Source organism: Lycorma delicatula, chromosome 13 (assembly GCF_047948215.1).
Source record: "Lycorma delicatula isolate Av1 chromosome 13, ASM4794821v1, whole genome shotgun sequence".
NCBI lineage: Eukaryota > Metazoa > Arthropoda > Insecta > Hemiptera > Fulgoridae > Lycorma > Lycorma delicatula.
The window spans coordinates 5,274,415-5,301,966 of record NC_134467.1 but is presented as its reverse complement, the minus strand read 5'-3'; the positions used below and the strand labels follow the sequence as shown (position 1 = coordinate 5,301,966).

The window sequence follows — 27,552 nt, the reverse complement described above, 5'->3', positions numbered from 1 at the left end:
ATTCTTCTCCCTTCAGAATATGTCCTAGCTCCCTTATTTTGAATTTTTTTTCTGATTAAGCTTCTATTCTTGTAAACAATTTCTTTATTTCTTCTCATTTCCATCTATTCATTTAATCTCCATTATCAGTTTTGTTTTACTTGTTCAACTTTTTTTTTTCTTTTTTTTTTGTAGTTATTCATGGGCTTATTTCTTTCTAACCTCATTACTTTTGTTTTCTTAACATTCATTGCAACTCTATTTTGTAATAATGTATTCTAATTTTGAATATTATGTACTTCATCTGCAAAACAAAATTGTAAAATCACTGTAAACATTTTACAATTTATTTTCCTTTCTCCTAGATTTATTCTGTCATCTTCTAGAGCATCTTTGAATCATATCTTCAACTACATAATAAATAAAGGCAGCGTCCTTGCTTATTCCTCTTCCTAGGTTAAACTAAATTTGAGCATCCTTTATTTTAATAACCAATTTCCGATTCAGGTGCAATTCTGTAATTAATTTTGTGTATTTGGATTGTACATTTGTTCTTTGTCTTTTAATTATTTACATTAGTTTTCTTATTTGATACTGTATACTTATTTCTTTACTTCTTTCCATATACCTATTACTAATGGTTTTGATTAGCCTAATCACATCTGTAGTGCCTCATTTTTTTTTTTTACTCGGTCTTTCTGTTGAAGAGAAGATTAAAACTTAACGACAACATGCTTCTTGGGAAATGGAATCGTGATTGTTGTAAGAAAATTTGACTACATCCCACTGTTATAGATCTCATTTATGTAATATTGTATCTCCTGAAATCCTCCTTTAAGACTTCTGTTGTGATCAGTTCTGTTGATGTTGATAAAGCTTCCGATTTTAAGTTTTGCTGCTTCTTCTTCAGGTTTTTTAATTTTAACCCAGCTTCTATAAGAAGATCATTTGGCTTCCTGTTAAGCAGTGTTGTTCCTTTATACAGTTATTCTACCTTTCAAATATCTTTTCTTCTTACTACAACACTATTATTTTTACTGGCAATTTCTTTAGCGTCAGTATCTCTACTTATTCCAAGTTGCTGTTTTTTACTATTTTGCACATAAGTTCATACCGCCTGTTTTCCTGAATTTTCTACGTGTGAGTGGTCTCACAAAACCATTTCTTTTTTACTTTTTTGTGTTGCTCTTCTTAATTCATTATTCAGTTTTCTCCATGATCTCTTGTTGTTGTATTTCTTGTAAGATGAAGAAAAATGTAAGAGGCAGTTAACCTTGGTTTCCTTAACAAAACCGATCGTTCTGTCGCTTTATTATGGAATTTTTCATTTTCACATCGAATTCATTTGCCCTAATTATTTCTTACCTTCCATAAAATAAAAGTACATGAATACCTGTTTTATAGCCTTTTACTGTGTTTCACAAATATTTAAGTACTAGCTGGCCCGTCTAGCCAGAACCTGACCCTCAGGGCTCAGATCAGCCCAGACAAATCCCAGAGCCAACTCAGGGGCTCCCGGGGCCAAAAAGCCAGGGGGCCTACCCTATGGCCGCAGAGATCACTTCACTCACCATTTCCAATTTGTGATTATGAACCTGACCTTCGCAAATTACAAAATGACGGGCATGTTTATTTTTCAAGCCATTAAAACTCCGTAAATATTAGATTAGATTTGGGAGTCGATAGTTCCAGCGTTCAAGTCCTAGTTATGTCGGTTATTTTTACACGGATTTGAATACTAGATCGTGGATACCGGTGTTCTTTGAGGAATGGGTTTCAATTAACCACACATCTCAGGAACGATCGAACTGAGACTGACAAGACTACACTTCATTTGCACTCGTACATATCATCCTCTGAAGTATTATCTGAACGGTAATTACCGAAGGCTAAACAGGAAAAAGAAAGACCCATTCATTTCTAAGGTAACATGTGTCGAGCGTTTAACTTAGTTATTTCTGGAAATTCCTCACCAGAATTACGTAAAACAAATAGGTTCATTTTTATCAGAAATACTTGTAATATTCTTTAATAATATAAAACCGATAAAAAATAATATTATCGTACAAAAGACTATCGATAATCGATTTGTACGATATTCTGAAAATCTCCATTTATCCTGAGTAGATTTTTCGATTTGGAATCGGGGTGACCTTGTCGCTCGTTAATGTACCTATAGCTTATATTACATCAGAATATCTTGATTACGACCCGAAAACAGTGTGAAGGATAAGAAACCGTATCGAAGAGCTGTTAATATTAAAATTAATATAATCTGTTTTGCCAGACCTTGAACCGTCGACTTCCGTACTGGAAGGTTAGTGCTAACCAACCGTTCGTGCAGTTTCAGCGCGTAAGAGTTAAATGAATGAATGAGGTTAAATACAAAATGTATTCTCAAAGATTATTTTTGTTATCATTCCTTTATGGAGGTTTGAATAAAACAAATACATCGTACAGAAATACTTTAGCTGTCTAATGAGCATTAAATTATGTGAAAGAATACACCACATCTACCCTTGGAATAAAATTTTGATGTATGCAACCTACAAAGTACATTTTTATTTTTCTAGGGGGAAACGTACCCTGTTTACAAATCACCGTTGCAAAATTCATTCAAATCGATCAATTCAGTCTGGAGATAACAAAAGAAAGGTACATATACAAAAGAATACATAAAGGATAAAGGAATACATAAAAGGTACATATATACAAAAGAAAGGTATATATATATATATATATATATATACCTTTGTATATATGTATATATATATATATATATATATATATATATATATATACAACCGGGAAAGTAAATTATCAAAATCGGCCACACGAGTTGGTCTAGTGATGAACTCGCTATGTTGTACAATATATATGTATATATTTTTTTTCCATTACGGAAAGGAACGGAACGCAAAAGTTGCGGGAGTATCACAATTCTCCGTACGAATCACAGAGCCTGGACAGTGTACCTTGCTGCTGTATGATACTGTAATCGGGCGTGTTTCAAGGGTTTTCTTTTAATGTCGGTTATAGGTTTTAATTTTTGTTTTATTTATGGACGGATTTAGTGATTTGCGTATTTTCCATTAATATAACAAGATATCGTATATACTGAAGTATACAATTGCATTTGTTGGCATCACTGATCGATTAATAGTCTGTGCAGTTTGTCGTATAGCATTTTACGGAGTGATTTAATAGATATTAGTATTATATATATATTTGTTGGTGTTCACTTTCGTTTATGTAACTATGCAAATAATTTTATCCCATGCTAATATAAGTTACTAGAATATAAATGAGATTTTGTATTGATGAATTGGTAGTGTGGGCTTCAACTTAGGATTAAAATTCATTTGAGTTTGTCAAATTGTTTACTTAGCAACATAATAAAAAATCATATATCTTGGGTTTATTATTAGTCGTTTTTAATTAGTAATTTTCTCTATATTTATTGGAGATTATAATACTTATTTTCTTAACCGTTACCTTTCGATACTAATAAAAAAGAACAATTGATAGTTTGTAACAGACTGTTGAAGCTTTCAGTTATGTTACAATTAATGAAAAACAGATCTGTTTCATGATAAATGTCAATCGTTTTTATTAGTGTCGGGTAGAAGTCTCTAAAATAAACGGAGATAGGTTACAAAGAACTATTGTGACGCTGAACAAAGCAAGTAAACTATCACAACTAAGTACATACACCTACTTAATAATTTCCCAAATCATCGATTCTTAAAAATTGTCAGAAATTAACATCTCGCAAAAATAAGAATTATAAATAATTTATAAAACAAAAAAAGCATATGATTATTGTATGAAAATATTAATATTTTAACCTTATTAAAGTTCTCAGAAGTTGATAATTCACATTGAATTTTCATTCGCATGAGTGTTTTCATTCCTTTAAGCAGATTGTAGTCCTTTTGTAAATCTATCTCTTACCTGTTTTGCAGATTAAATGCTTCCTTCTTTCACCATCTTTCTCGCATAATATCTAGTTTTGTTTTTCTGTGGAACATCACTTTATTTGTAAGTTTAATGGCATTCTGATTATCTATTAAGAGAGTTGGCTTTGGATTAAATAATAAATCTCTTTTTAGCAAATTAAAATGGGCCTTTGTTGTATGAATCTGTGCTCCAGATGCAATATTCAAGGCAAAGCTTAAGTGTGGTATTTTGCCTGAAGCTAAATAATTTAAGCTTCCAATCATCATTTGTTCACCGTTGGAGTTTAGAGGAGAGTTTCCAGATTCCCAGCCAAGTTCAATTGGAAAGATTAAGGTTTACAGTTGCTAAACCCATATTTTTGTAGAATTATCTTTACATATACTGACTGGTCCATCTATATAGATTTGCCTGTTACAGTAATGTATTTTTTTTTTTTTGTCTTCAGTCATTTGACTGGTTTGATGCAGCTCTCCAAGTTTCCCTATCTAGTGCTAGTCGTTTCATTTCAATATATCCTCTACATCCTACATCCCTAACAATTTGTTTTATATATTCCAAACGTGGCCTGCCTACACAACTACACAATTTTTTCGTTCTACCTGTCCTTCCAATATTAAAGCGACTATTCCAGGATGCCTTAGTATGTGGCCTATAAGTCTGTCTCTTCTTTTAACTATATTTTTCCAAATGCTTCTTTCTTCATCTATTTGCCGCAATACCTCTTCATTTGTCACTTTATCCACCCATCTGATTTTTAACATTCTCCTATAGCACCACATTTCAAAAGCTTCTAATCTTTTCTTCTCAGATACTCCGATCGTCCAAGTTTCACTTCCATATAAAGCGACACTCCAATCATATACTTTCAAAAATCTTTTCCTGACATTTAAATTAATTTTTGATGTAAACAAATTATATTTCTTACTGAAGGCTCGTTTCGCTTGTGCTATTCGGCATTTTATATCGCTCCTGCTTCATCCATCTTTAGTAATTCTACTTCCCAAATAACAAAATTCTTCTACCTCCATAATCTTATACATATACATTACTGTGTAATGTATATCTCAAGATAATTTTCCACTTGATTTAAATTAAAATCAAGAATTTAACTTTGTTATTAGGCTAATGATCATTGAAGAAGGGCCTGTAATAACTGTCATCAGCATGAAAAAACACTACACGGTTTCTTTACTGTGGTATGTGCAAAGATCTACCTTGCTTCTTCTAGACTGTACTACTATATAAGAAGTGTGTTAGGTGTTTATACAGACATTTAGAAACTTAACTTGTTTAAGGCCAATAACTCTTACCAGCTCAATTTCATTTATATGTAACAAATTTTTCTTTTTTTTTCTTGCTTGGAATGCTTAAACATTGTTTATTAACTATTATTGTATATCTATTGTTTTATGTATATTCAACATGAATTTTTTTTAAACAAAATCCTAAATTAACAACAGATTTTGTAAATAGAAATGTGTGTCTTACCTTTTTTGATATTAGTATCATTTTGTTAAAAAAACAGTTTTATTTATATTACAGAAATATTTGTTTTTTGAGTGGAAGAAATGATATCTGTGATACTGTATGGTTTACAATTTCAGTGTAATACATCAGGTGGATTCTATTTTTTCAATCTAGAGCATTTTTATAATTCTCAGTTGGTATCTTTCTCTTTTCAAATTCAATCTTTTGTTTTGCATAATGTCTCTAATCGACTAATAAATTGAAAATGGCATGGCATGATAGATGAAAGTGCATAATACACTGTTTGGGGGGGTTGGCATTTGTACCTTTGCTGTTATTTCATCATTAACTAATAGTGGAAAGGCATTGGGAAAATAACTGGATTTTCACTGGTAGGTTCTAATGAAATATTTATCTCTGTTATTAAGTGCAGTTACATTAGATTCATTAATTCCTTCATTGTTATTGTATAGTGCATTGTTGAAAACATTGGAGGCTCCAACGGTGCACACTTCAAGATATTCTCAGTTTGACCAGGAATAGAAGATATCTAAATATTGCTGCCGCTACTTATTTCAGTGAAATTACTGACAGACAGATTCATAGTTCTATCATAACTTTCCTCTGAATCACTCGCTATAAACCTCTTAATTTTTTGTCTTTTGATTTACAACTGGTTTGTCAAATTTTGATCTGTGTTCAGGGTTTCCATCAGAATCTGTGCCAAAATCAGCATTATCACTAGAAACCATTTAAAAATAAATCAAAATATGAAAATGTTATGCTTAGAAATACTAGAATTAGGTTTGAAATAAAAACTTTGTTAATTTACCAGTAAGCAATTAAAAATTTCCAATTTGTAGAGAATTTACTTATGAGGAAATGAATGTAAATAACATCTGTTAAAGTGAAATAGAAATTTAGGAAGTTCAGCTTTAATAAAAAACAAAACGCAGAAACTGGATCTGGAACTAAATGAAAACAAATAGAAAACTTATCATCAATAACAGAAAAAAATGAATGAAAATGTATTTAAAAAATAAAAATCACACTTACATTACTATGAGTCAAAGAATCAGTGAGCCAAGGGCCATGTCAAATGGCCTTGCAGAAAGATTTAATGAGCCTCATATGGTGCACATGGCTATAGTGTGTTATTTATTCGCCTGTTCATGTGTTCTTATCTTTTTCATTGAGAAAGCTTGCATCAGAATTAAATATAACCTCATTCAAGTTTATCCACTATAAAACATATACAAAGAACTTCCTTAATCATTAAGGAATTGTAAGAGGTGTAAACGACAGTATTTTATATACATTTTTTTTTTTAATTATGGATATTTATATTAATTTTTGTTTTTTTTTGTTGATAATGAGTGGGTTTTTAAATAATACTTTTAGTAATGAAGGTCTACCTACTAATAAAATTATTAAATTGAGACTGAACAGGATAATGTAGCAGAAATGATAAGTTTTTTTTTTACTATATCACAAGACTGAAACTAATAATAAACATGGGCGTGTAAATAAGTTTTTAAAAATTTTTTTTGTAGTCAGCTTTGGAGAATGAAGTAATATTTTACATTCATTTCTTATTCTTCTGCATATTTTCTTTCCTGGTTTTCTAACAGTTCTTTATTATTTTGCTTTATTTTTGCCTTCTCCCTTCTGACCAAATGTTTCTTTTTTCTACTTTCTTTGAAATCTTTACTGGTTTTTGGAACATTGTCCTGTATTGTACTATCCCCCTATAAATATTTTAATTTCATTTACAACCACTGAAATGTGTTTATTTCCATTCTTTTTTCTGTAAATGTGGTTGAAAATGTTTTTTTTGAGACTGAAAAAAAATTTGGCTCTTCTTTTTCTGATGGAATTGACGTTTTCTTGGTTTCATTGTATTTGTAAATGTCTTTTATTACGTCCTTATTTGCATCCATTTTCTTGTATCCTTTGATTCTAGAATCTTTCAAGTTTTTACTTACTATTTTTGTATTGTATTTATTTTAACCGATTTCAAAGTTAAGATGCATTTGATGAAAACAGGTCCACTGGCTTGGTTACTGTATTTTAGTACCTGATTGTGGCATCTACTGAAATTTTTTTTTGATGAAAATATCCTTTGTTAATTGGTAGGCTAATTTTATTTTTCTCATTCTTGTTTGATTGGCTTTTTTATCTAAATCATTAATTTAGATTATTTCTTCTATATATCTAAATTTGTTATCTTTATTGATTTTTTCGCATTTTGTGTTTAGAGGCTTGGGGGAATCTTGGTTGGTCATGAATTCCGCCTTTTTCAAAGAAATTTTTAGACTTATTTTCCTCGCAAATTATTTTAGGTTGTTTACTTGTTCTGCTGCCTTTTTGAGGTTTTCCAAGAAAATTGTAATATTTTCAGCAAAGGCTCGGCAGTTAATTCCGATTCCTTTCAATTTCAGACCCAGTTTTATGTAGTTGCGTTCCAACTTTTTTCACCTTTTCCTGTTCTTTTATTACTTTCTCTAGGACAGGAAAAAGGATTGATGCTAAACCACTCCCTTGTCTTTCTTCTGTTTTAATTTCTAATTCTTCTGACACTGCTCATTTTAATTTTATTTCTGATTTTGTGTTTAGAATAGTCTGTTTAGTAATGTTAATTCTGTTGGGATCCACGCCAAATTTTTCAGGGATGTTAAGGTAGTTCTATAGATTGAGTTGTATGCCTTTTTGAACAAAGACAATTACTTAGTTTTTATGCCTTGTCATTTTTTCCCTTATTATTGTTTTAAGGTTCAAGATTTGTTCTGCACATGATCGTACTTTTCTGAATCTTTCGTATTTTCCCAGATGTTAATTCTACGATTAATTCAATTCTATTTTGAAGTGCTTTTCAAAGAATTTTATTTGTCAAAGGTAAGAGGGGAAATCCCTATGTCGGTATTTACTTCTGTTTCATCATATTTGTGTAGCGGATGTGTTAGTGCATTTTCTGGTCTTATAGAATTTTTTCAGTTTTCCATATTTCTTCTAGCAAGTTCTTAGTTTTTACTTCGTTGTTTTCATGATTCTTTTCGTAATTCTGTTGCAGTCAAGCTATCACCTTCTACATTGTTTAATTTCTGGCTGATTTATCCATTTTCATATAATTTTTTTTTTGGATTTTTCAGTTCATGTTGCTAGATTTTGAAATTTGAAATCTTACCTTGGTGTTTGGTAGTTTAATATATTTCAAAGTACTTGCTGGAATTTTGCAATTGTCTTTATTGTTATGACCTAATTTTCTATTTTTACCCTAAAGAAAAAGCTGGGTGATTGGTATTTGGTAAGTTTTTAAAGTTTGGTAATTGTGGTAAATTTTAAAGTCTACTTATTTACTTAATTGAAGACAGCCACAAAATCCATCAATACAAAATCATATTAAAAAGAACATACATACATAACAAAATTATCATTCATAAGTTAGAGGTAATAGGTAATGCAAGTTAGAGGTAAGTTAGGAAATGCAAGTCAAAAAGCTGCAATAAATTATGGGAGTCAATGTAATTACTAAAAGTTTTATTAGCAAATATTAAATCTGTCCTCGTCAGAGATGATTCAATTCTTGGTATTTTTAACAAATTAAAAATACGAATAAAGCTATGATCGCTAAAGAAAATAGAATCACAGATTTTATAGGCGGCATATCTAAGAAAGATTCTATGTGGTCTTTCTAGTAGTTTTAATTGCAAGTCAGCAAAAGGTCGCCAAACAACAGAACCATAATTTAATACTGTATAAGTGTATGACTAAAATTCTGCAGAGTTAGTATTTCTGTAATTTGTAGAGAAAATCTCGATGAAATTTACCATTTTTAGTGAAGATACAGTATAACAAGTTTATTCACTGGAGGATAATTTGCTATCAAAACATACAGCCAAGTTTTTAATAGACGATATCTTTTGTATTGCAGTATTATTTTATATTATTCAGTTTCACATTTATGTCATTATCTGCAAACCTTCAACATTGAATATGAAATTAATTTTTGTAAGTTAGAAGAAATACTATTTGTCGCATCATTTTTTCACAAAGTTCAAGTCAGTTGGAAGTAATTGAATGTAAACTACTTTTGTAATAGGCTTAAACAATTTCATATTATCTGTGAAAAATAAAAAAAAAAGTGATAGCGTATGAATATAAATACTACAGAAATTGGAAAATCTAATAAATGCATGCTTTGCCTTACTCCACATCTAACATAAATAGGCTTAGAGATAAAATTATCAATTTTAATGTAGGGAATTCTGTACGAAGTGAATGTATCAAAGACAACAATTTATATTATTAAATTGACACGCAGCAAGTTTTTAAATAGGTAATTTGATATTAACTACATCAAACACACAATGATAATCAGTATAAATTGGATCAAGATAATTACAATCATTTAGTGCATCAACAGTATCTTCAGTATGTACATACAAGTTTGTTCAAGTAGATTTACCTTCTAAAAAACCATGATGTTCTAGAACGATATAAATTTCTTTATGTAAGTGTGTTTTTCTTATAAATTAACTTACCTAAGATCTTTGCAAAAAATTGTATTTGCCAAGGGCAGTAATTATTGATATCTGAATGTCACCATTTTTAAATAATGGACATATGTAACAAATTTTTGTAACACTAGGATGTAGAAGACTATTTAAAGAATGATTGAAGAGAGAATTAAGAACTGTATAAAAAAGGCAGAGCATTTCTTCCCTAAAAGAGGATGAATATATTCTGTGCTTGTCAAAGAGTTAGCATTAAGTCAAATGGCCTCTTTACATCATTTTGAGTTAAAATAATGTTTAACTGCGGCTATCATTACAACTAAATGTAATTTCAGTTAAGGAAAAATCATTGTTAATATAGACACTCCCAAATTTTTTAGCGAAGTTCTACAATATCAGTGCCCATACCCATTTCATAAAGAATACAAGATGGAGATCTACTGTTGTCATTTTTATTAACAAATTTAAAAAAATCTTTGGAAGCATCAGATTAAAGATCCTCAACTTTTAACAGTGTAATTTAATAACAACTCTTTATGACTGAGTATTGCATACAGTTTGTTCTTAAATAATTCTTAATAAGTAGATCTATATTGTTTTTGAAGCTTACAGAACTTTTTGTTATTAGTTATTGTGATAATAATTTCACTACAAAATTACTTTTTTTTTTGCAAGTAGTTTTGGTTGACTTTCAACAATATTATTATAGTGGTTGCCATGAAAGATGGCACTTGTGTTTAAACTGTTGTATTTCAGTTAAAAAAAAAAATCGCACAAAAAATGAAGGTATCATTGGAAACTGCAGTTTTTTTTTTGCCAACTGGATTTGGCCGATTTTAGTTAGTCATTCGTTTGAAAATTAGGGTGTGGTGTGAGAAGCGGAAAACTCACAATGTCAACTTTGATTGATGTAAAATTAAAACCGATGTACCGATGCTTTTGGAGGTAGGTTAAACGATTGTTTCTCAATAATTATAATTAGGATTTATCCCAAAGCTAATATTATGTAAGCATGCAGAGTGCTTTTTATGAGACAGCCTGCCTTTAGTTTCAGTGAATATTTTATGGAAAAAAACACATCGTTGTAATCATTGAAACAATTTGAATAAGATGACGATATTTTGATTATAATGTATTTAATATTAAACTTTTAATTGAGGTCGGAAAGGTATGAAAAGTTTGTTCAAAAAGTACAGCCGCAACCAATACTTGGCGTGTGCCCTGTTTGTTGCTATAATAATCAGCTACATGTAGGCATGGTTTAATATTGCCTTTCACACAGTTTTATCAGATTACTTTATACATGGTTAATATACATGGATAATATTAAGTAATAAAGTAATAAAGCTTTTTTGTGAAGCTACTGTTGGATTTCAGCTTTCCTCCAGCTGTTGGTGGTAACTTTATTTACTGCAAAAGGGTGATAAGTTGTGTTATCTATTATTATTATTATTATTATTACATTCCCTTCTTGTAAGTAATTCAAAAACTTATTTGTAAACCAAATATTGAAACTTCCTATTCATTTTTGAATGATAATCAGAAGAATTTACTGCTAATACGTTCTTTAATGAACCCTGTTTTAGCCGAACCTACACGACTACTATTAAACGACTGCCTTTCTGATGAGGATTTTAATTTTAGTATCTTATTTTTCTTTGAATCTTGCTATATATATTTATGGGAATGATTTTCATTAACCCACGTCTCATCTGTGTAAAATATACGTTGATAATCACATGATCTTTTAATTTGTAAAATGTGTTTAAAAATTAAATTCTTTTTAATGCAATATCAATTTATTCCATCAAGAAACGTTGACCATCTTCAGTTTTTTTATAACAAAAACCAGTGTTTTTTATAATATTATAAACGGTCATAGATGATAGATTTATATCCAGTTTTTACCGTATTTCATCTTTGAACTTCTTAATGGTAGGGATTTCATTCTGAATGGTACGGGTAGTTACTGATATATGATTGTGTGCGCAATACATGATAGTTGAAATCGTTCACTAACAGATTTGCATTCTGTGTCCTATTTTTCTCTGGCATTTCAAACTGAACGCTACTGTCATTACTATCGCACCCCTTAGCTGTCCTACATATCCTTTGTAGTGACCTCCAACTAATGCCGCACGTTTTAGCAGTGAGTTCATGAACTTCATAAAAGTAAATCGTGCTATGGAATTCAAAGTCAGATAGCTTTTGAAGAAATTTATATTCACTGTAGATTACATTCTGGAACCACCCTTAATTGTACAGCCATGTTGATTGGGAAATGGTGTTTCCATCTCATTCATATTAAACTTAAGATATTTACAGAAAAATTACAAAAAAAAAAACTTTAACTTATAACCTGATAAAAAAATGCTAATTAATGTACTTTTATGTGCATTAATGTACATTTAAAAAAAAGCTAATTAATGTGGCACCGTTAAATAATTTTGCTAACAAAGCAGTATGAACTGAACATATGGAAATAAAATATAAGGGCTTAATGAACTCATCAGACTGAACGCTGGCATTGCAATTAATTTATACTAATATATAATGACATATTAATATATAATTAATGATATATTAATGTACTGTAATCAGTGTTGAGACAACTGCTCACTGAGACTGCTTCTTCAGTCCTTCATATATTGCCACAATTTTAAATCGATTATTATGATCCTCACCATAAAACGTGAATGTTTATTAATTCAACTCTACAAATAAATATTCTACAAAATTAATACATGATATTAATGGAAATTTATTTTTACTACACCTAATGTTAACCAAAATGTGATGTTTTTTTATTGAACAACTTGAAGGCTTAAATAGTAATAGTTGTGGGCTAAATCTTAATTCAAATTATTGAGAAACAATCATTTAATCTATTTCCAAAAGTATAAAATTTGTATCTCTTGGTTTGGATTGTAGAGCAATTCAAAGTGATGGCCTCAAAAAAAAAATTGAAAAAAATCAGCTTTTCATGCCCCTAATTTTCAAACAAATGACAGTAACTAAAACCGGTCGAATCTAATTAGCGCAAAAATAATTGCAGTTATTTTTGTTTTTTTACTGAGGTGCAATAGTTTAAACACTTCTTTCATAGTGACCCATGTAATACATAGTTACAATTACTCAGAAAAACTTTCTATATCATGATCAATATCAAATTCCAGTCAGGCATGATATTTTTCTTATGTTACAAAATTGCATTTTCGTGTTCTACACACAAGCTTCAAGCTTATGTGGCGAATAAAAAGTAAATAAATATTATTTAGAATCAAACTCTCATTCATTAAATGTTGAATCTTAGAAAATTTATGTTTTTATAATCTGGTATGTATTTATCAGACATCAGATTGGAATTCAAAATTTTAGTAGGTAACATTATCTCTAAAGGTATATTATATTTATCGCTATGAAAAATTTCACCATAAACAATATTAACACTAATGTGTGTAAGATTAGAAAAGACTGAATCAGGAGAATTACCGCAACAACTTAACAAATTATTTGATTGTAAAAGATTACAATTTGTAGAAAAATCTGTATATAAGGAAAGTAGCAGCATTTTCAATATTTAAATTAGAATGATAAAATTTGGTATAAGAAACATTTTCTAAGTTTTCCCATATAAAACCTGGCCGATTAAAGTTACCTAATAATAATAATTTGACTGTGACTGCACTGTTAATGTTGTAAGTGAATTAGAGATACAAATTATTTTTGTTTTATAAATTGTACAATAAATCATAAACATATTTACTTTGTTCTTTGTTTTTTATTACAGAAAATAAATTAAGTACAACCGAAAGAGGAACCGCTTGACATTATGACTGGTGATGTCAAAAAAGATTCCTTAGCAATTGAAGAGACCAACTTAGTTAAATCAGAAAATTTAAAAGTTGAAAATGAAGTGATAAGAGTGTTAGATTTTGCATACAGTGGAACACCGATTATCCAGATGGACCTTGCAAGGCCAAATCTGGATAATTGAAAAGATAATTTAAAAAATGTTATATAACTGCACATATCATTCTAATGTTTAGTGGGTAAGGCACTAAGTAAAAAAAAAATATGTAAAAAATAAATAAATGTATTTTAATAAAATTAAAAAGAAATTCGGAACATATGTACTATGTAAGAAAAAAGAGGTTCAGTAATACGGTTAAAAAAATACACTGTAGATATTTGATTTTATAATTAGTTTTATAAAGACTAAAATACATATATGTTTTTGCTAAATGAATTGAAAGAAAATAAATTAAAAAATCCGGTAAAATTATAATCTATAAAAACAATTCCTATTGAAGCGAAGATCTATTTGAATAGTCTTTAAATTTTTCAAATAATGCATTAGTTTTTTTAAGTTGTGTGGTGGATTTAAGCAGTGCTGTTAGTTGGACATCTGGAAAATTGCTGTCCCACTTATATCTTTTAGTCATAGACTGCAATGGTCATATTAGCCCTAAATTTTCATTATTATTACCATTATTGTTATTGTTATTGTTTTCATCATCATTATTACTATTATTTTAATTAATCATCAGCATGGTGACCACTGTGTCAAATTACCTCAAATAATAAAAACAAAAATCACCAAACACAATAACAGAAACCTAAAAACTAACGCCAAAAGTTGACTTTAGTAGCTTCCTGCATTATCAGTCTGTACAAAATTCCAAAAATACATCAAACAAAAACAAAAAATAAATAAATAAAAACTATAATTTAGAAAACATAAACCCTAATAACGACAAAACTTGAACAACATAACTTGAGGCCAACTGGAATGATAATCATTCCAGTTGTTGTTCAAGTTTTGCCATTATTAGGGCTTATATTTTCTCAATTTTTTTTTTGTTTGATGTAATTTTGGAATTTTGCTCTGACTAATGATGCAGGATCTGTTCAAAGTCGAATTGAATTTTAGAATTCGTTTTTTAGGTTTCTGTTGCTGTGTTTGTGGTTATTTTTTTTGTTATATATATATAGCTCACCAGGCTGGTCTAGTGGTTAATTTGTTGCAAATCAGTTGTTTAACAGTTATTTTTGAAGTTGAAGGTTCTCAGGTTCAAATCCTAGTAAAATAAAAGTTACTTCCTTTTATATAAATTTAAAAATGGTGTACTTTGAGTGAACCCCAACTACACATTTCAGGAATGGTTGGTCTGAGTCTGTACAATAGTACCTTTTGTTTGCATGTCACACACATAATCATAATCATCTAATTGGGCAATGGTGAACTAAGTTGACATGATGATGATGATTGAAGGATGTAAATATGCATCTCCTATGTATATTTTTCTCACCATAAAAAAAGAATGTCTTCAGAAGACATTTCATATACATTTCTTCTAAACTAATGAATCTTATTCCTGATAAATTGATGTATAGCAGAGTGAACAAAAAAACCTGTTAATGAAATAGATGAGTGGATAATGACAAATAGTGTATATGAATTACTATTTTAAACGTGTTGTCATCCTGTGTAAATTATACATAATTAGTTAATTTTTTAATCCAATCTTAATAATATTTTGGTTTTTTGTATAAAATCTGGTAACAGATCTAATCAAAACTAAGGAAGGCAAACATATTAAGGGTAAATCTATAATTACAATTATAGTCGTAATATTAATACTAAGATTATTTAGCATTTTTATGTATTATTTGTACAAAATACCATAACAGATAACACAATATTAATTTCACTCCAATTTATACAATATACAAAGCATAATAGTGTACTACAATATAAACATTATTTACATCATCTTCATATTCTTGTATCTTTTTGATATTACTAAATCTAGAATATTGAATTTGAGTGCACTAGTACGAATGTTCGTTTGTTGTAGTATTATGTTCAATTACTTTTATTGTTTTGTCATTTTCTAAGATAGTAAGTTTACATTTTAATTGATCTCTGTCTTTAACGATTCATTTTTTTGTTTATAAGAACTTTCACTTATTTTGTAGAAACCTTTAGTTACTACTGTTTATTTAAAAATAGTTTTAATATTTATATTCCCTTTTTAGAAATATTATATAAATTGTCACATGCATGCGCACAGGTTATCCTTTGCAGGTATTATGTTTACTAATTATATATTGTAATACTTCTTTTTTATTTTATATTTTGTACAAGGGAAATAATGTTACTTCATTCATTCTTATACGGTAAAAATAAACACTTACCCTAAAAACTGCTAATAAATAATTTTTTATGAAAATATTTTATGTATATTTATAAATTTAGGCAATTGGATCACAATCACACAACATACATTCACATTTGCCAGTTCACAGAGCTGTTACTATATTTCAATTTAAAACTATTTATAAATAATTCTTTTTTTAAATGAATTTTTAAGTTTTTTAAGTTTTAATTTTTAAGGAATATTGCAATTCCTTTTGTACGCATTTGTAATACAAACATCTTCTTGTTTTGTATTTGTTTTTTCTGTATCTGGAATATGACTGGAAATGTCATTACACAGAGAATGAAAGGATCATCTTCTACAGAGGGCTTGTACCTTGTTTGGGAATGACTTTATTATGAATTTCAACAATTTGCTCTCTGATTTGAAGGGGATTGTACTAGCCACCACTTTTCTTATGTAAGACACGAGCATTAAATATAATGATATTTAAAAGTTGACGAAACTGCTTTTATATCATTTTTTGTCATTTTCTTTCGAGTGGGTATGCGTTCAGCATTTGATATCCATGCCTTCAATTCCATCCATAAAAATATAATCATTGACAGTGTTTGGAACCGTTGCCAGTGTAAGTAACAGTAACCTTTCTCTAACAGGTTTACTAGTTTCTAAAAGAGTCACGACAATATTAGTGGTATAGCCATGATAAGGGTTTTTACAATTACTGTGTCTGCACCGACATAAACTATCAAGTTATATATATATATATATTACAAGTTTCTTATTCTGAAAGAACATATTTCTTAATGCTAAAGTGTGCCCTTTTTATTTTAAAACAGAATGAAGTAACATCATACATCAGCTGTTCTAAGCCCAATGTTTTGTCTTTTTTTTTAGCAACAGATATTCGAGGTGATTTACCTAGAACAGGAACAGGAAGGCTGTAAATCCTGTTCCTCATCATGCTCATTGTCAGTAATATCCCCAAGAAAATGATGAGAGTAACTGTCTGAATTCCTATCAACTAAATCATTTAAAAGTTCAATTATATCTCTGTCATTTACACGTAATGAACAGGTTGTGGAACTAATAATTATCATTTACAATGTCTAATTTTTATATCGGTAATATTTTAAAACGCTAGTAAATAATAAAAATAATAACATGAATATCATTTACTCGCGTAAAAAATTACTAAAGTTAGGTAATAGTAAACAACTCTGTTATTTACGTACATTCACATCCACAGATACAAACAGTTGGAAATATATGACTGAAAATTACACAAATATTTTCATCAACACTTTTATTATTTATAGGTATCAACATTGTTTTATTATTAGATTTTAAATTTTGCTTTTTATAACTATTATCAATTAATGACATGTTATATCCATTTTTTATTGTAATAACTTTAATCTATTTTTTTTTTTATTATTATGTGTGTAATGTATTGCTCTATTTATCATGTTTGTAAATTTATTATTAATTTTGTGCGCCCAAGGATGATTTCAATTTGTGTTAATAGTTATTTTATTAGTTGTTGGTTTCCTATATACATGTTATAATTTTATTACTTTTACTAATTTCTATGTCAACATCTAAAAAAAAATATTTCTCTGTATTTGTCAGTTTCGAATGTAAATTTTAAATTGTTATGATAAGAATAAAGTTTTTTAAAATTATTAATTGTTTATTATTTATAATAGGTTCATAGAGTACCAAAATATAAATACCATCCACATATCAAACCCGTGATCAAATTTTATAAATGTGGGTAATACCATATACTATTCTACTCTCAAATTCTGTAAATAAATTTTGGCCATAACGGCCAACGATGGAAATCCCATGGGTAAAGTATTATCGTGTATGTAAAAATTTGTTGTTAAACCCAAAATAATTTTGTTTACATATATTTCTAATGATGTTTATAATATTATCTATAAATTTCAGGGTCTTTATTAATTTTCAGTATATTTCTTATTATACATATAGTTTGATCTATACGGATACTAGGGTACATGTTAGTTATGTCTTGTACTTTCATTTACTATTAAAACTATTTAATTTGTATAATATACATTTTTTATAATATACTTATTAGGTAAATTGATTTTTCATCCGAATATTTTATCTATTATCTTAGTAATAAAATAACAAGGAGCGGATTTGAAATTAATTAATTAATTTCATGAAATGTATATTCTTTAAATTTCTTTGATATATACGTGGCAGTACAAAAAATAAATAAATACTATTTACAATCAAACTCTCATTCAGTAAATGCTGAATGTTATAAAATTAATATTTTTATATCTAGAGAGTAAGAATTTAAGAGTTATGAGATTAGAATTCAAAATTGTAGGTAACGTTATCCTTAAGATAAATGATGTTTATTATGATAAATAATTTCACCATAAGCAATGTTAACACCAATGTCTGTAAGATTAGAAAAAACAAAATCATGAGAATTACCGCAAGAGTTTTAACAAATTATTTGATTGTTAATTTTTAGAAAAATCTGAAAGGTGAATAGCAGTATTTTTTGATAACATTTAGCAAAACCTGGCATATTAAAGTCGCCTAATAATATTAGTAACAGTTTAACTGTGACTGCACTATTTAAGCGTGTTAAGCGAATTAAGAGATACAATTATTTTTATTTTATAAATTATACAAAAAAATCACATTTACTTTGTAGCATTCATATTTGCTTTTTATTACAGCAAGCAGATTTACTGCAACTGGAAGAGGAACTGCTTGATATTAGTATTGGTGATATAGAAAAAGATCTCTTAGCAATTGAAGATACCGACTTAGTTAAATCAGAAAATTTAAAAGTTGATAATGAAATGGTAAGAGTGTTAGATTTTGCGTGCAGTGGTACACCAATTATCCAGATGGATCTTTGCAAGGCCAAATCTGGATAATTGAAAAGGACAATTTAAAAAAGTTTTATCATAGATACACTGCACATATCATTCTGTTTAATGGGTAAGATACTAAGTAAATAAAAAATACATAAAAAAAAAATTAAATGTATTTTAGTAAAATTAAAAAGAAATTTGGAACATATGTACCATGTAAGAAAAAAGAGGTTCAGTAATATGGTTAAAGAAAATAGTGTGTAGACATTTGCTTTTATAATTAGTTTTACAAAGGCCAAAACACATATATTTTTGCTAAATGACTTCGAAAAAATTAAATTAAAATTTCTGTGAAATTAACATAAATAAAAAAAATTTGTATTGCAGCGAAGATTAATTTGAATAGTGTTTAAATTTTTCAAATAATGTATTAGTTTTTTTTAAGTTGTCTAGTCTGGATTCAAGCAGTGCAGTTAGTTGGACATCTGGAAAATTGGTGCCCCACTAATATCTTTTAGTCATCAACTGCTATGGTCATTAGCCCCAAATTTTCATTATTATTATTATTATTTTCATCAACATTTTTTTGTTATATGGGCATCGACTTCAACGGTAATCAGCTCTTGTCACACTTTAAAATAAGGTTTAAATCACCATCAGGTTCATCAAACGTCAGGGTCTAAAGGGCCCTTACATTTTATTTAAAAACACCAAAAAAACAACACAAAACATTAAAGGCACTCACATATATTAAAGACACTAAGAACACTTACAGGGTGTAACCCCGATATTAAAGAAACCCGATATTAAAATGCAAAAGTAAATAAAACACAAAATAAAAATGAAAAAATATGTCTTCACCATACCAATCTAAATTCTTTTTTCTTTATAAGCACTCCTGGGCTAACTGGAACTGCCATTAAGCATTACATGAGTTGCTGCAGGATGCCGTGGGGGTTGATTGCCCCCCCATAAATTGTCTCGTAGAACTTAATCCATCAGAGTTCCCCTGTATCATAGGAGCAATTTTACCACCTGTTCAGGACGGCCAAAGAACCCCTTGGTGGGGAGGCTGCTCTTTCCGGTCCTGACCTACCTGGCTCCAGGCATGCCTTTTGCCCTGTACTCTCTGTCCACCCTCAAGGGTCCCCCGTGCCATCTTTGGATATGTCCTGACTCCCGACTCCTCCACTCATGCATGCAGGCGAGCCTGAGTGTCCTAGGCAAGAGGACCCTATACATGTCACGCTTCAGGACACCCTTTTTTTATCTATAGAATTAAACTACTTCACTTAGAGATTCCTCAACACAGCTTATTGACTTGTTATTAGTCCACTGGCGTGCAGATACGCAACTATTTTTTCTTCTCTTCATTTCATCTTCCAAATCAGCAGCAAAATTATTTCTTAAACTGAACCCTTTACTGAGGTCCTCATATATGGTATACTCTTCAATTAGATGCTTGACTATAAGTGCTTTATTACAAACACTGCACATTGGTCTTTCTTCACCGGTTAACAAATATAAATTTCTTATTCGTGTTTGACCAATTGTAAGTCTGGTCACCACCTCTTGTTCTCGGCGAGTTTTACTTCACGTCACTCTTCCATTTATATGAAAACTTTTTAACTGCATTTAGTTTTGTATTTAATCTTCTCCATTTATTATTCTACCTGTTTCTTATAGTATTAGACAATTTTTAACATTGGCCACTCGTACAGGAAATATATCCAAGTTATCACAGACTGTTGCTGTTCTGGCACTGCGCTTTCATTTCCTGCAATGCCAACATTTCCTGATGTCCGTACAAATACACATCGCTGTCCTCATCGATTTAAAATATATAAAATGGACAGGATGTTTGCAATAGGGACATCCTTAATGTTGTTGTTCCTGTTTAGCCTCCAGTAATTACCATTCAGATAATACTTCAGAGGATGAATGAGGATGATATGTACGACTGTAAATGAAGAGTAGTCTTGTACAGTCTCAGTTCGACCATTCTTGAGGTCTGTGGTTAATTGAAATCCAACCACCAAAGAACACTGGTATCCACGACCTAATATACAAGTCTGTGTAAAAATAACAGTTGACAACAGTAGATTAGATTAATAACATACACGACAGATAATGTATGCAAATATATATATATATATATATATCTATGTTTACATATTAGCACTTTTGCAGTGCATCCATTTCATCAGATGTATTATAAACCTTTTAAAAATAAATAAAATTTAATAAAGGAAAGATGTTAGTCCTTAGTCTGATTGTTAAAAATCTGAGTTTCATAATCTTTAACGATCTGGCTAAGGAGGAACACAGCCTTCTTTTTTCAACATGTCTTTTTTAAGAGGTTTTTAATACATTGATGAATTTTAAGAATTTAAAAAAAAAACAAGCAGTAAGTGGTAGTTTTATTTTATTTATTATAAATATATATTATTATTCTCTGATACAGTGATTCCCAAAATGTGGCCCCTGCAGGAATCTGAGGAACAGCAAAGTTTTCAAACATGTCGAGGTACGTGTGCCTTGTAACAGCGAGCTCCATGAAAAAACATGATGATACCATTATTGTTCCATCATAATCAGACATTGACTTTTGGTTTGACCCTTTGATTTGCGATTGTAATTATCAATTATTTTTAATTTTACAGGTTACTATCAAGAGAAGTACCAAGCGTTGCAAGAGATCCATAAATAATTTTATGCGTGATGGAATTATAAAAAAAAATTTCAGTGAATGTAAGTGTGCATATGGTGATGTAACAACAGAAGTCGAAAATATAAGTAGTAAAAACAAGTTACCTATTCAGAAAGGAAAGAAATCGGTTTGTGAATGTTGCGATGAAAGATTCAGATGTAAATTTTATTTAAAGAAACACATTAACTTCACGGTAAAAAGAGAAAATAAAGAACTTTTCTCAAAAGTCTCTCATTCATGATAACGATTTAAAAACCCACCTTATTACTCATAATGAAGAAAAAAATTATATTTGTAAATTTTGTCAGAAAAGTTTTAATCAAAGTTCTATTTTAAAATTACATTCAAATATTCATATAAAAATACAGATATTCTTGTAACTTTTGTCAAAAGTTATTTAATCTCATGAGACACATCTTAATACTCATACAAAAAAAGAAAAATTATGTTTAACTTTTGTGAAAAGTAATTTAATCGTAAAAACAATTTAAAGACATAATAATATTAATACAAAAAAGAAAAATTAATTCTGCAACTTCTGTCAAAAGGTTTTTTATCAACCTTCTTATTTAAAGATACATCTTAACATTCATACAAGAGAAAAATTATGTTTGTAACTTTTGTCAGAAGTCTTTTTTAATCGAAGTTCTGCTTTAAAATCGCATTTAAATATTCATAAAGAGAAAAATTATGTTTGTAACTTCTGCCAAAAGGGTTTCTTTTGCCTCTTTAAATTACCAAGATGAATATCTTGGTAATTTAAAGAGGCATATTAATTTACACACCAAGAGAAATAACATTTGTCAAAAATGTTTAATGAGAGTTACACTTTAAAAGAAATTTGATTAAGGAGAAAACAAAATTTTTATAATTTAAAATTACATTTTTCTAACTTTTGTACCACCATTCTCATTGATGTAATACACCATTAGATACTGCATCAGAGGTTGAGATGAAATAGCAATTTTTACACTGTGAAAAATACCATACCTCACCTGAATTTGAACCCAAGACATCGGGATTAAAGAGCGAGACACTCGCTCTCACCACAGAGGCCAGCCTCTGGTTTATAATATGTGGATAACATTTATGAACATCTTAAGCCCAGAACCATGCCGATCAGATATTTTGGTAGATGCTTAGGAACTCCACCGATTCAGCAAAACCAGTGTAGATATCTTAAGTTCACAAATGAGAGTTGTTTTTCTTAAATGCTTTTTCACAAAACACTGATCTTGAATGAATCTAAAGCTTTGCTCTGATTTTTATTAAAGTTTACTTCACATCACTTATCTTAGATTTTAGTATTGTTTTCAGATATTAAAACCAAACAAGAAGCATATCAATATTGACCTCAAAATCTTACATATATCACCTTCTTTAAAAGCGTCTTCTTTTATTGTTATCTCCAGTTTATGAATTATTTTCCTTTTTTCTTTCGCACTAACAAACGTGATTAAAAATAAATTTTGTCAGACATGGCACATTGGTGTAAATAATTAATAATTAAAGAACCCGCTTACCAACAATTACTTCATATCCTGTCATTATGAATATCTCCATCGTTATGTATTATAGTATATTAATGACAGGTAACGTTACATAAACAAATTTACATAAAGAAGAAGTTTTCATTTTATTAAGATTATAACTTAAATTTTTAAGTTTCTGATGATGGAATTTTATTCTGAATGTGCTTGAACATGTATGTAAAAGAATTGTTGATGAGGGTTCTTTAATTATTAATTATGATTAAAAATATTTGATAATCTTGAAAATAAAAAAAATAAACATTTTCAAATATATGTCCCAAATCAAATCATGATAGTCGTATTACATTCTCAAATATATTCTGTTCACAGTATAAAAAGTGAGAACGGATAAGAACTGCAAACCTAAACAATAGAGGGTAGAGATTTGATGTCAGGTCACTTGCTGTGCTCTGAAATTCTATCTGCATTTCTACTACTTTAAGTTATAACTTTGCAAATAGAATTGATGCTTGAAAATAGAAATATTTTTGAAAGTATATACTGTCAGAAAATGTAAAAAAATGTTTTTTTTTTTTACTCGACAAGGTAAAAACCTCCCTAAAAAAATTAAAATTAAAAAAAAAATTCTTTGTTACATTTCTTTAAGAAATTTTTTATTGTATATTTATGAGATTTATATTTCAGAATTTTCTTTTTTTTGACTGATGAATTAATTCATTTAATTCTATTATGATAGTTTTTAGAGATTTTGGTTTATTTTTAATACTTGTGAAACATTTGTTTTTCATAGGAAATACACAATCCTGTTTTTTCTGCGATAAGTTTTAACATTTCTATTTGAATTTTTGCTACTTCAAAATTGTTTTCAATTACCGCCTGATTTTCCATAAAAACAATACAATCTATTCCTAGATTGCCCTCTTTGTAACCTAAACTTTTTGTTTCTACTGCATTAAGTTTCAATGTTTTCCTCCATTCTTTTACGACTACCTTGAACACAATTAAAAGCGATCAGAGTCAAAAATGCAATTGTATAATTATTATACACCATCATTCTAACTAAGATTACTAATTTTACACAAGCTACAAATAAACAATTCTCCAAATTGTTTATTGATGTCTTCTCTTCTATTCTATTTTCTACCGCTTTTATAAGATTTAAAAGGTTACTGAAAGCAGAGAACTTCCTCTGCGATTATTAACTTCTATTTTGTCTTCGTTTTTATGTAAAGTATGAATAGCCACAGGAATGGCAAGTAGACTGCCATTTCTGTGGGATTCTTTTGAAAAGAACAAACGAAAAAGGTTCTTACAGTACAGCTTTTCTTTGGGTGTTTGCAATTTTAATAGTTCTCAAAAAATAATTTGCTAAAACTTTACTATCGCAAGTTTATATAATTGTTATATTTAAAAATATTGTTTCTTAATTTTTTAGAAAATAATTTTCTTGGTGAAATAGAATATGTTATTGTAATAATAAAAAGTGCAATCGATTCAGTTTTAGAAATATGTTTATAATATTATAAATTGTGTTTATAATATTTCAGAATGATGTAGTTTAATTTTATAATGTGTTTGTTAAAATTCATTTATTTTCTTTATCCTCTTACTTAATGTAAGCAAACTACTGTTATGTTCTTATTATATACTGAACCAGCTGATATTAAATATTGTTAGACTTTATTTATAATTTAACGTATTATAATTCAGTGTAACGATTAAATTATTATAAATTAAAGATGAATAAAAGAAGTGTTCAATAAATATTTGTGTATTGGCAATTACTTAATGTATACAGTTACATAACCAAGGTATTACACAGAGGCTGGAGTTGTACGGTGTCTGGTGTGAAGTCAAAACTTTAATATCCACTTAAATATTAATATTGTCAATTAATTTTCAGTTGTACATTGTAAATTATTTATTTTGTAATCTAATAAACAATGTTCCACGGAAAACAGGTTGATTTTTATTTAAAACATACACTATTCTTTTGTGTAAAAACTAATGCGATCAGATGCAAGTAACCTACATTGTGACGATTGGTAGATGTGTACATTCAGTTTTTAGGTTTGAATCTTTTAACGCGTAACATAAATAAAAGATAAAATGTGATTTATCTGTTGCATTTTAAAATGTTTTAAAATGATGTGTAATCTTACCCCTTTCAGTTTAACATCCAACCAATGGGGGTTTGAGTGTGGCCTCAAATAAAAAAAAGTCGTATTTCTATGTTTAATGGTCAAATAGTAATGTATTGTATGTAATGTATGTCATTATTGTAATCTTACTTTATTTTTTTGTTTATGGACAATGTTAAATATAATTTGTTGCAGCATTTTTTTTATGCTTTGACTAATTTTCTTTTGTCTTTTCTTCAGTCCGTTTATTTCCACAACCATCTTTTTTTTTCTATTTCCCTCAAGTCATAATTGAAAATTAATTTTCTAAATACAACATGACGTCAAGGAATCTTTTCCTACGGAAAAGTCAAGCATTTTTAGAAAAAATCAGGAAGACTTGCAAAAAACTTCAAAGACTTGGATTTTTGTTACCAAATAAAGATGTTAGTATTTTTTAAGTAGTGGTGACCCATTGCTCACCGCATTGCAACTACATGTGCTTTAAGCAGCCTTTAACATGTCCTTTTCTTATTTATATTTCCCAATTATTTTTTTGTATTAAAGGAGGAATATTCCAAATTGGAGTTAATTTTTCCACTGGAGAAATTTTAACAAAAAGTTTCCATTGAAAAATTTAAAGGTTAACTGTTATTGGAATTTATTTCAAACCACCACAACTTTTTTTTTTTGGTTTAATTTTAGGTAATTAATTGCTTTTAAATGGCATCTAAAAAGACTGTTTACTGGTGAGTGGTTAGATTAATCCCAGAATTCAGTCGGTTGAGAACAGGTAGAGATGTTTTCTGTGATGTGTGTAAGAAACATTTGGATGAACCATAGTTTATTAACATTTATTTTGAATAATAAATTATGGATTTTTACTTACTACATATTACTCAGAAATTTACAAACTAGTACCGTACTAATAATTGTTATACTTAATATAATTAATTATTATGTTTGTTTGTAATGATAATTTTTTAAAACTCAAGAAATTCTGAGTCACTCTAAATGATTTCTTTGTCACTGTTGAGTGAACTTTGAGAAATGTTTTAGGTGTAAATTAACAGTAACTCCATTAGCGGGTGAGCAATAAGACTTAATTGATAGCGTGCAATTTTTCATGCAATAATGTTTTGAATTTCTTATCGAGTCATGTTCTGTAAGAGATAGCTGTGTGGTAAATGCAGAAGGAATATACAAGACATGTTTTTAAACTAAGTACTGTTTTGAAATTAAAAAAAAAAACAAGTACACTATTCTTAACAATTTTTACATGAAGCATGTACTTTAATCTGCTTTTCTACATAATTGCCACCAATATAAGGCACTTGTCATATCATGCAACCAGCTTTTGAACACCGTCATTGTAGAAGTCTGCCGACTGACTTAATAACCACTACAACACGTCGCTTTGACACCATCATCATCAATAATTTAAGCATTCTGTCACAATTTCATAGACAACAACACTTCTTGAAACTTGAGGAAACTCTTCAGATAGTGAAGAAATCGTAAAGTGTCTGTTCTCTCTCACTTTTTCGTCAACTTTTTGCACCAAATCTTCAGTAATGACAGGTCATCCATTCTGTTCCTCATCATGAATATTCTGGCAGCCATCTTTAAAAGCTCTAACCCATTTTCATACCATTCCATCACTCATATTGTTCTGTCCATACATTTCACTGATCTGATGATGAATTTCAGCCGCTTTCACATCTTTAACACTAAGAAAATGAATCTCACCATGTATTTCACAGTCGGCAGGATTCTCGATCATCGGAGGCATTTTAAATACTCGCAAACAAACGTAAACACAGTTGAATATTTCCATAATGGCATCTGTGGCTTGCCAACAGATGCAGCTATACAGTGCGCATATGTGGAATGCCGACCGCATAGCAGCGACGGAATTTCAAAACGGTACTTACCCTTTAAAAACATGTCTCATTTAATTGTGAATTTCCTTCTTGTTTTTCATTGTTTCAACTTCTTATAGATAGACAAGTGAAATAATTTCTGTAGTCATTCGAGTAAAGTTTGTCTGTATATTGCTAAGAATTAATTTGGGTAAGTCAGTGAATTATATCGGTTAATCCAATCAGAAATAGTCCCTCTATGGGTTTTCATCCCTGTTTTCTTCCTTCTCATTATCTTATCCTTCTTAGTGAACCCTTTCCTATTCCTAGGACAAGCGCCATGGGAGTTGGTAGTTGGCTCAGTCAACCCGGTTCTATTTCTGAAATAGTGCTAGCATCTTCTGGCAACTGGC

At 29.3% G+C, this 27,552-nt stretch overlaps 2 protein-coding genes across 4 annotated transcripts in view; both read left to right on the top strand.

The window, feature by feature from the left end:
- Positions 1-5,247, top strand: part of LOC142333659 (uncharacterized) — a 30,081-nt gene extending 24,834 nt beyond the window's left edge. For both annotated transcript variants that reach the window (XR_012758649.1, XM_075381053.1), the window contains one exon: positions 5,061-5,247. Coding sequence is in view for 1 of the 2 variants with exons in the window: in XM_075381053.1 (XP_075237168.1) it covers positions 5,061-5,075 (15 nt within the window). In the remaining variant the exon portion in view is untranslated. The remainder of the gene's footprint in view (positions 1-5,060) is intronic.
- LOC142333660 (uncharacterized) overlaps positions 1-19,328 on the top strand; it is a 240,648-nt gene extending 221,320 nt beyond the window's left edge. The window contains exon 5 of one of the 2 annotated variants that reach the window (XM_075381056.1): positions 18,814-19,328. In XM_075381056.1, the coding sequence (XP_075237171.1) occupies positions 18,814-19,017 (204 nt within the window). In that variant the 3' untranslated portion in view covers positions 19,018-19,328. The remainder of the gene's footprint in view (positions 1-18,813) is intronic. The other variant, XM_075381055.1, reaches the window with a different exon arrangement.
- The last annotated feature ends 8,224 nt before the right edge of the window (positions 19,329-27,552 follow it).